Here is a 10,543-nt window from a genome sequence, read left to right as displayed (position 1 = left end):
GGGAAAGAGGGAAAGAGAGGGAGAGAGGGAGGAAGGGAAAGAGGGAGAGAGAGGGAGAGAGAAAGAGAGGGAGAGAGAGAGAGAGAGAGAGAGAGAGAGAGAGAGAGAGAGAGAGAGAGAGAGAGAGAGAGAGAGAGAGAGAAGCGTTAGACCTGGAAGATAGATGCCAGGAGACCAGTGGGTAGGAGGACACAGTGGGCGCACACACAAGCAAATGCAGCCAGCAGCAGCCGTTCCTGCTTTGTCCAGCTGTCTGAGGAACCAGGCCCTTCTCCTGGCCCCTGGGCCCCAAAACACAGGCCCATGTTTTCAGCTCACTCGCTCCAGGCTGGAAGCATGCGGTAGGGTGAGGGGTCACTGCCAAGCTAACGTAGCTGAGGGGGGCCCGGTGCTTGGGCACAGTGTGGCCGGCTCCTACGAGGGCTCACCTCGCACTGATACAGATGAGCGTCAAGAGTGACTTCTGGGATAGAGGAGGCTAGGGGGGCACACTGGGGGAGGAAGCCCAGTGTAGGGGATCAGGGATGGTCTAGTCATGCACTGATGCCTCCCGGTGGTGCCAGCTTCTCCCAGAACCGCACTAGGATTGGGTGGATTTGTGAAAGTATCTATCCTAGGAGGGAGGCGCTCATCAAACACGCCTCCATCTTTAGACTCTAGGAGGCTGATGGCTCACAGTGGAGGGAGAGGCGTGGGGAGTATCCCCCTTCTTCAAAAGTCAAAAAGGGGGAACCTGAGGCCTTAAGAATCCGGCCCCACTGAAGCTCCGAGGCCTAGGGGACACGAGCCAACTCGCATCCTTTCCTTAGATAATTTCTGCTTCCACATCTTCCGGCCCGGACAGTGTGTCCAGCGGCCAAGGCCCTGTGTGCCCGGCCGGGGCAGGCGCTCCTCGCTCTATGGCCGTGATCCCTGCTTGGGCTCTGGGACACCAAGGACTCAGGGAGCCAGAAGTCAGGTGCCGGGGCCGAGGGAGCCCCCCCCCCGACGCCTGGCTTCGGCGGTCACTCCTTTGGGGGTGGGTGGGCAGCCGGGTAGAAAGCAGCGAGTGATCCAGACCAGGGTGAATGTGCTTTCCTGCGGTGATGCAGAGAGAGGGGGACTGAGGAGGGGGAGGCTCCATGCAGCAGGGGAGGGAGGACGGGGAGCGGGTGACAAATGAGAAGGGGGGATACCTGCGCCTCCACTCAGCCTTCGGTCCTTCAAGTACGCAACTAAGAGAGAAGATAAGAGAGCAAGAGAAGGGGCGGGGAGGGAGGGATAGAAAACACGGGTTGAAGAATTCCGTCTCCCCGGGGCCGAGGCTGGGGGTCGGGGTCACAGCAAAGACACGAGACAGAGAGAGGAAGACAGGTGGGGAGCCAGCCGAACGTGTGAGAGATTCTGCCCTTCCCCCAAGCCCGGGGGAGCCCCTTGGGCAGAGCCACTCCTGGGGGGGCCCAGGCGGCAGGAAGGGCCCAGGCGCCCCAACCCCAGAAAGGCCGGTGAGAGGCAGGTGCGGACGCCCCATCCAGAAAACGCCCCGAGAGCTGCCCACTAGAGCGGGCTGGGGCAGGGAGAGCAGCCTCCGTAGCCTCCCAGCCTTTCTCGCCCACATTCTTTTACTCGGGGCTCCTCCTTCATCCTCTCATTCCCTTAACAAACATGCCCGAGTCCTCGTGGGGTCCGGGTGCTCCTCTCCTAGGCTCGGCCCCCCTCATCTCTGGGCTTTTTTAGCCGGCAGCACAATTCACCTTGAAGGAAGCAGCCGGGGCGAGGGGCCGAGAGGCTGGGCGGCTGGTGCCATGGTGGGGCTCGGCTCCCCCCTCAGTAATATCTCCTGCCCCCGCTCGGCCTCTCTAGGTGCTGAGGACCAGGAAGAGAGCCGGCACGTCCCTGGGTCTGACTAGGAGGCGGGCGAGCGTTCTCCTGTGCCGACGTCTGGGCAGACGCCTGTGAGCGCAGGGCCGGTCCAGGGCGCCCCAGAGAGGGCCCCGGGCTCGGGGTGCACTCCCTGAGCCTGAGTTTCTGTCATAGTAAAGCCCAGAGCAAGCTGGCTGTGGTGTGCGTGATGTGCGAGCCTGGGGACATGTCGGACAGATGCTGGAGGGACCAGAACCACCATTCTTCCTCCTCCCATCTCAGGAAGATGGACACAGGAAGGCAGGATAAGGGCAGCTCGAGGCTCCCCACCCGGACTGCCTCCCAATCTGGCCTCCCGGATAAGGTGTGCCGTGGCCATGATTATTCCTTCAAAGGGCGCAATTCTGAAACCACTCCACCATCCTTCCCCTCACAAAGAGGCCTTCGGACCCTGGGATTCTATCATTCCTCTACAGCCTTTTTCCTATTTCCCAAAGAACCGAGATCGAAGAACGGCAGGACCTGGCTTTGAGGGGTCGACACCCCAGACGGACTCCCATCCTCCGTTCCATAGCCTCATGGGCTCTGATGTTCCCCCCTATCCCAACCTGGGTCTCAGGCGCCACTCCCCGCCTTGGCTTTCCTGGCAGAGCTGTGTCTAGAGAGTTGGCACTTACTGTAGCCCATGCCTTGAAGGAAGTACTTAAAGGCTTCAGTCAGTTTTCCGGGCTGAAAGACAGGAAAGAGAAGAGTTTCAGGCAAAGGCCCAGAGTGGACCCCTTCCACTAGGTCCCCCAGGGGTCCCCCGTCCTGACCCTTCCACCAAAGGAAGCTAGACCAAGAGTCATCGTGATGGCGGACAGCTTGGGGAGGGGAATGGCGCCTCAGGAAGGGACGTGGTCTCCATGCATGACGGCCCTCTTGCCCATCGTCTGGAGAAGGGAACTCACCTGGGTGACCTGGGGAAGTCCACCGGAGTCAGCCATCTGCAGAGGGAAGGGGCAGAGCGAGATAAGGGTCTCCTGTTCCGGTGAATGGCCAAGGCCTTATGATCCTTGGTGCAAGCTTCTACCCCTCATTCATAATAATAGCTGCCATTTACATAGCATTTTATAGTTTTTAAATGATCTCATTTGAGCCTAACAGCTTTGAAAGGTAGGCGGTGTACGAATTCTAGGTCTCTCCTAATTAGGAGGAAACAGAGGCTCAGACTTTTCCCCCTTGTTTTTATATAAATAATAATATAATGTTATATAACATATAATAAATATATGTGATAAATAAATACTATAAATAAATATATGTAATAAATGCTATAAATAAAAATATGTAATAAATAAATATAGAAATAACAAACTATTTATTGGTTTTGTCTCTGTGATTGCCTTTCAGACAGGAGGGGCTTACTAAATGCTTATTGGAGCAGTCTGAATTAGCTTGGCTTGGATATTGGTCTAGAGACTTGGAAGAGTCTCAGGATCCTACATTTCGGGGGGGGAGGGTGGTGGGACCTCCCGGAATGGCGTTTTCTCTTTTTACCACTGAGGCTAGGAGAGAAGTTAGTCACTCCCACATAGCTAGGAAGTGTCCGAGGCTGGATATGAACCGAGGTCTTCCTGACTCCAAGGCCAGCTCTCTCGTCTCGAGTTGAGTCAGGGAAGGCTGGGATTTGAATCAAGGTCTGCTCTTTGCACCTATGCAGGAGCTGGACTCTGGCCCCTTGGCCTCAGGGTTCTGCCAGTGTGTTTTTGGGTTGGTGCCGGGACATCGGCTGAACTATCTGGGTGAGACCCTCCGCGTGCAAAGGGATGGGGAGAGCACGTGTCCCTGGGGACTGCAATGGCAGGCAGGGGGTTCGGGAAGCATTACCTTCAGGAAGGTGGTATTGGTCGGGTCCAGCTTGGAGTTACACTCAACCTGGGAACAAAGGCAAGAGCTTCAGGCTGTCAGAAAGTCAAAGGAGACCCCCAGCTCTGCAAAGTGCTTTTTCACCTTTGCTATCCCATTTGATCCTCCCAAAATTTCTGTGAAGCAGGGGCGAGGATTATTCCCATTTTGCTGATGAGAAAACTGAGATAAACAAAGGTCATGCTTCTAGTAAGTTTCTGAGGTGGGATTTGACCTCAGACCTTCCTGACTCCTTTGTCTGACCATCCCTGAAGCAGGTGAACTCTTGAGGCTAAAAAGTGACTTTCTCTCAGAGAGGAGGGGGAGAGCAGCAATGGCTCAAGAGCTTCTTTTCCAAAGGTCATTGAAGAAGGCTGAGAAAGGTGGCCAAGTCTTATTTTTTAGAAGAGACAAGAAAGTGTCAGAGCCAGACACTGAACCTAGTTTCTCTCGCTCCAAGGCAGCACTCTACCCGCTATTCCACACTGCTCTTCTGGGCTTGGGGAAGCCTTCCTTTGAGATGAGAACAAGGTCACCCTTCCAACAGGACCCCCATAAGAAGCAGGTGGTACAGAAGGCTATTCAAGCTTTGAAAGGACCCCTTGACAAATTCCACTACCCTGAAATGATCCCAGCTAACACACCTCCACTTCTGGTTAACCTTTTACCAGGAGTAGTTGCCAGCCAAGCAAGAGTGAGAGATGTAATAGTGAGACCCCAGGCCTGGGAAGAAGGAAGGAAGAAAGGAAGTAAGTAAGTAAAGAAGGAAGGCAGGAAGGAGGGAGAGAGGGAGGGAAGGAGGGAAGGAGGAAAGAAAGGAGGAAGGGAGGAGGGAAGGAAGGAAGGAAAGAAGACAGGAAGGAAGGCAGGAAGGAAGGAAGGAGGGAAGGGGGAAGGAAGGAAAGAAGGGAGGAAGGGAAGAAAGGAAGAAGGGAAGGAGAAAACAAAGAAGGAAAGAAGGGAGTAGGGAGGAAGAAGTAAGGAGGGAGGGAGGGAGGGANGAGGAAGGGAGGAGGGAAGGAAGGAAGGAAAGAAGACAGGAAGGAAGGCAGGAAGGAGGGAGGGAATGAGGGAAGGTGGGAAGGAAGGAAGGAGGGGAGGGAGGAAGGAAGGAAGGAGGGAAGGAAGGGAAGGAGGGATGGAAAGAAGGAAGGAGGGAAGGACGGACAGACACAACATTCTATCCGTGGTCTGCAAGGGCTGAAAATACTATGGTCCCACTGCTGCCCTAGACCTGAACATCACTCTTCTCTTGACACAGCCTAAGAAAAAATTAGCTTTTGGGGCTGCTTCATCACACTGTTGAGTTTTATTGAGCTTTATAGGCTACTAAAATCCTAGTCACTTTCTAACTCTTGTACTGGTATAACAAATAAAATTGATATAGAAGGATATATTTAAAAATATTAGGGTTTTATTAACAGCCATATTGATAATTTAAAAAAAACCCCACATGCCTGCTAAGATCTAATTCAAATGCCCTGCCATGCTTTCCCCCTGGCTGCTTCATAGGAAAGAGGAAGTACCTATCCCAATCTCCCTATTTAAGCTTCTGTTTACGTTGTCTTACATCACCACATAAGACAGGAAGCCCATTGAATCATGGGAAATGTAGTTTTCAAGTCCCCTAAACATCCACAGGAAGTTTAGACCAGAGACCTCAAAATAAGTTCAAGGATCCCCAAATTTCTAATATCACACTGATAAACTTGTGAAGTTTGTCTCTCTCTGTCTTTCTCTGTCTCTGTCTCTGTCTCTGTCTCTCTCTGTCTCTCTCTCTCTGTTTCCTCTCTGTCTCTGTCTCCTCTCTGTCTCTCTGTTTCTGTCTCTCTCTGTCTCTGTTTCTGTCTCTCTTTCTCTTTCCTTTCCCTTACCTTCTGACTTAGGATCAATATTGCATATTGGTTCCAAGACAGAAGAGCTAGGGCTAGGCAATGGGGGTTCGGTGACTTGTCATACAGTAAGTGTCTTAGGACAGATTTGAATCCAGGACCTCCTGTCTCCAGGCCTAGCTCTCCATCTTCTGAGATACGTTAGCTATCCCTATGATGCTGATTTCTTAAATTCAAATGTTAAGGAAAAAAGGAAGGAAAGATGGAGGAAGGAAGAATGGAGACAGAGTGGGGAACAAAGACACAAGAATCAGAGAGTGGGGTAGGGCACTTGGAGCTTGGCTTCCAAGGGGTGACAGGCAGAAAGATGGGTCAGGGGGTGTTTGGGATGATGGGACAAGGGAAGCCTCTGAAAATGCCTTCATATAAGTTGGACCAGACCCCGTGCTTGCTGTCTCAGCCTCTCCCAAATGGATCTGGGTCTCAGTGTGCCCCCAGAGAAGTGAGCCATCACGGTTCACGCCTGCATTCCTGTGTCAGAGGAGGGCAAAGGTTTCCTAGGATACAGGATCTGTACTCCTTGTTGGCCTTGTGCCAGGGATGACCCCTCTCATTGGACAGGCTGGACATTAGCACTGCACTCACCACCCCATCCTCTGCAGGAGCATTGTCTCCAACCACGAGCATCACGGGGCAGCTGAAAACAGATGGGAAGAAAAAAATAGTATCAGGAGGCTTTAGAGGATTCAGTAGGGGCTGAGGCTGGGCTCAGATGTGAGGGGCAACAGGCAGGGTCACTCACCGAAGGGTCTTGGCGTTGGGGACTGTCCCGGGTCTGTTGATGTCAAGATCTCTGCGGCTAGGAAAGAAGGGAAGAATGAGTAGAAGAAATGCTTCCTCAGTCATATCCAGATCATTCCTGAGCCTGCCACAGAACTGCATTTCTGAACCGAGTCGGGGTCCTTCAGTTTGGAGCTAGAAGATGGCTTAGAGATCAAAGAATTTAAGAATTAAGATTTATCAATCAAAGAATTTTAGAGTTCTAAGAATATTCCTGGTTCACCCTGAATTCTCCTATAACACCACATCTAACAAGTAGGCTCTTCTACTTCCATTATCCTTTTAGAAAACTCTAGTTGTCATTGCCAAGTTTTGTCCTAAAGTCAAAATCTGGGGCTTTTGAATTTCCACCCATTGCTCCTACATCTATACTCTGGACAGTTAACAAGTCTAGTCTCCTTCCACATTGGCCCTTCAAATATTTGACAATGGGCTCACGTCCTCCCTGAAGCCTTCTCTCCAGGCTTCCAAATATGTCATTTCCTTCAACCAAAGTTCATGGAACAAGCTCTATGATGGCCTTTGGTCATCTGGCTTGAACTCTTCCCTACCTTTATCAGCATCCATCCATCCTGAAATGTATGGCCAAAACTGGACACAAACATCCCATCTAGGGACTGCAAGGGCAGGATACTGTGGGTCCATCCCTAGCCCTTGACACAGCCATAGAGGGAGTTGGCTTTTTGGGGGCTGTTACATCAATCTATTAAGCTTTAGAGGTCACTAAACCCCCCACATCACTTCCCATCCCTTAAACTTCTGGAGTTGATTTCCTGGATTCAAGGGTTAAGACTTTGCATTTGTTCCTATGATAATATTTCATCTTCTTAGACTCGACCTGCCGCGCTAGCTTTTCCAGCTCCTTTTGGACCCAGACTTCTATCAACATGTTTACTATCTCCCCCAGCATTCTGCCTATAACCTGCAAATAGGAGAAGCATTCCATCTATATGGGAGTCCCTGAAAAAAAAAATGTCAACAAACGAAGAACTGATGGATGGTTTCCTAGAGAGGCCACTGGAAAGCCCTCTTCCCAAGCTGATGTTGGGCCATTAATGGCTGCTCCTTGGGTTCTGATGCTCACTCACTTTCAAATGCACCAAATGGTGGTATTGGCTGGTCTTCCTATCGCCATCTTGCCTACCAGATCATTTAGTCAAACACCATTGTTTTATAAAATTTATAGAATATTAAAGGGGTCAAAACAGGAATCTCAGAATGTTATCTATTTGAGACTGTTTCTCTTATTGGTTCCCACAGAGGAAAGCGATTTATCTTAAGTCATGTGAACAGTAAGTAGAAGAGGGACAGCTAGGTGGCTCAGTGGATAGAGAGCCAAGCCTGGACACAGGAGGCCCTGAGTTCAAATTTGACCTCAGACACTTACTTCCTAGCTGTGTGAACCTAAGCAAGTCACTTAACCCCAACGTCTTGTCCTTACTGCTCTTCTGCTTTGGAACTGATACCTAGTATTGATTCTAAGACGGAAGGTAAAGGTTTAAAAAAAATAGAACTCTTTCGATTCATTGCCCTACTTCTTAGGGAAGTGAGGCAGAAGCACACGACTGGGGCTAGCCACATTTTAGACACCTTCCAACAGAGGAAGCCCTTCAGATCATCTCAAAACGCCCAGCCTTCGGGGCCAGCATTCCTACACTCAAATGGGGGGCACAGTCAAGCCGATCACTACTTGCCCCAAAGCTTGGCGTGTCTAAGGTGGGGCAGGGCAGGGTAGGAGAAGCCAACCACCAAGCTACAAAGCAGGGCTCCTTCACCCCTCTGTCTACCCAGCAGGGGCAGCTCCGTTCTGTTCTTGGATGAGACCTGACTCCGGGGGGACTCCACCGGCTGCCCCGACTCCCAAATACTCAGGGGGATGAACAGCAGAAGGCCTGTTGGGGTGGGATCTGCCACGTGGCCAAGGTGTACCTGCTCCAGCTCCTCCTGGCGTAGCTGGCCCAAAGGGTCAGAAACAGAGCTCAGGGGAGGATGGGGATGGGGATGGGGAGGGGGCCAGAGCACGGGCATGAGCATAAATGGTGGGGAGGGGGTAGGAGGTGAGGAAAAGGCTGGGGAGGGGAGGCATGATGCCCAGGGCAGGAGGAGAGGGGAAGAAGGCCCACATGCATCCCCAAGCAAACCTGTTGTACATGTTCCAGAAGAGCTGAAGGTTGAACTGATTCACCGTGCTGCTGATCTGCTGCCGATAGCTTTGCACCAACTCCGTGTTGTTCACCAGCTCCTCCTTGGCCCCCCCAAGAGATGGCCAAGAGTGAATTGGAGGGCGGGGTGGCACGAGGCCCAGCTCTAGCCCCCCAGAGTCCCCACATAGAGAGCTGCAGCCCTGGCTTTCAGAGCTGTTCATATGCGTGGATCTATTATTGGTGTTTATAAAGAACTCACCCGTAGACATTATTTTTAAAGAAAAAAAAAATAAAGCTTTTGGCCCTCCACCAACTGTCTCCTGGCTGTGGAGCTTAGTTCAGAGAAGAGAGGGAAGAGTGGGAAAGGGATCTCAGAGGAGCCTGGAGAACTCTTCCCGCATTTCCCCCTCCCTTCCCCTCTCCAAACACTATAGTCAAGTAAAGGATGCCAAGGTCCCCAGGACAGAACTTGGGCCAAGGGCTCAGAATCGAGGTCCGGTGCTTTAAAGGCTCCTTTCCTGATAGATTCCCACTTGTACGAGCTTCGGGGATATTCTGTTGGAGGATCTCGCAAGACCTCCTCTCCTCTGCCTCTGCTTCCCAAGCTTCCTTCAAGTCTTGCTCAAGTCCCCCCTTCTACCAGAAGCCCCCTCTTGCCTCCTCTTAATCTTTTTTTTTTTTTTTAACTCTCTCCGTCCATCTTAGAATCAATAATACAGAAGAACGGCAAGGGCTAGGCAATGGGGGTGAAGTGACAGCTGAGAAGTAGCTGAGGTCAGATTTGAACCCAGGGACCCCCATCTCTAGGCTTGGCTCTCAATCCACCTAGCTGTCCCCCACTTAATTTTAGTGCCCTCCTCTGAGGTTATCTCCAATTTGGCGTGCATACATCTTCTTTGTACAAGTTTGTTCCCCATTAGACGGTGAGCTCCTCAACAGCAAGGATTAGATTTTGGGGTTTTTGTCTCTCTTTTTGGTATTCTCAGCCCTTAGCAAGTGCCTGGTATATAGGAGGTACTTAACTTTTTTTTAAGGACTTGACTCCGAACACTGATTAGAAAGAATGTGCCATCCCCTCCTCTTGGGTGACATGGAAACTTTAGGTAATTGTGAGGTTGGGATGGGGAGGAGGAATTTAGCCACAGAAAGATCCAGGGGTAGTCTTGGGGGTCTTGACTCCCAGTCTGGCAAACTTGCCTGCCAGCAAACAGGGAGCTGGGTGGCACAGTAGATACAGTGCTGGGCCTGGAATCAGGAAGACCTGATTTTAAATCCAGCCTCATGCCTTTCCTAGCTGGGAGCCTTTGGGTAAGTCACTTAACTTCATATATCTCCGTTCCCTCACAAATGGAGATGATAAGAGCACCTGCCTCCCAACGTTGTTCAGAAGATAAAATGAGACCTTATTTGTAAAGTACCTGGCACATAGTAGAAGACTAATACATGCTTATTTCAGGGCTGCTAGGTGGCTCAGTGGACCAAGAACCAGATCTGGAGATGGGAAACTCTGGGTTCAAATCTAACCTCAGATACTTCCTAGCTGTGTGACCCTGGGAAAGTCACTTAACACCCCCCCCCCCCCTGCCTAGCCTGACAACTCTTCTGCCTTGGAACCAATACGCAATATTGATTCTAATGGAAGATGAGCATTTATTTAAAAAAAAATTAAATTCCTTCCTTCTTTTCTTTCTCCCTCCCTTTCTCCCTTCCTTCTTTCCTTCTTCCCTCTCTTCCTTTCTTCCTTCCTCCTTTCCTTCCTCCCTCCCTCCTTCTATGTCCTTTTAGAATGGCTGGATGCAGAGTAGGCCTTGTTCTCAAGGGAATCCCTTTCAGATTTCCAGCTCCAGAAAGGCCTTGGAGTCCCTCCAAAGCCCTCCAACTCCCTGCTCCCATTCCCAAGGGGAGTAAATGGACGGAAGACCTTTCCCTTACCTGGCTGAAGAGGTGAGAAAGAACTGTGTCAGGTAAAGTGCTTGTTAAGCCCGAGAGCTGAAAGGA

At 51.1% G+C, this 10,543-nt stretch overlaps 1 protein-coding gene across 5 annotated transcripts in view; it reads right to left on the bottom strand.

Annotated features, from left to right (window-relative positions):
- Positions 1 to 10,543, bottom strand: part of NDRG4 (NDRG family member 4) — a 46,951-nt gene that overhangs the window by 3,732 nt on the left and 32,676 nt on the right. For 2 of the 5 annotated variants that reach the window (XM_044660461.1, XM_044660458.1), the window contains 8 exons: positions 10,478 to 10,534; positions 8,543 to 8,646; positions 6,364 to 6,420; positions 6,207 to 6,258; positions 3,712 to 3,759; positions 2,793 to 2,828; positions 2,520 to 2,571; positions 1,176 to 1,214 (listed from right to left, as the gene is read on the bottom strand). In XM_044660461.1, the coding sequence (XP_044516396.1) occupies positions 1,176 to 1,214; positions 2,520 to 2,571; positions 2,793 to 2,828; positions 3,712 to 3,759; positions 6,207 to 6,258; positions 6,364 to 6,420; positions 8,543 to 8,646; positions 10,478 to 10,534 (445 nt within the window). The remainder of the gene's footprint in view (positions 1 to 1,175; positions 1,215 to 2,519; positions 2,572 to 2,792; positions 2,829 to 3,711; positions 3,760 to 6,206; positions 6,259 to 6,363; positions 6,421 to 8,542; positions 8,647 to 10,477; positions 10,535 to 10,543) is intronic. The other 3 variants (XM_044660462.1, XM_044660459.1, XM_044660460.1) reach the window with 2 other exon arrangements.

This window comes from Gracilinanus agilis, chromosome 2, assembly GCF_016433145.1.
Source record: "Gracilinanus agilis isolate LMUSP501 chromosome 2, AgileGrace, whole genome shotgun sequence".
In the NCBI taxonomy this organism is placed as follows: domain Eukaryota; kingdom Metazoa; phylum Chordata; class Mammalia; order Didelphimorphia; family Didelphidae; genus Gracilinanus; species Gracilinanus agilis.
This window is presented reverse-complemented; position numbering and strand designations above follow the sequence as displayed.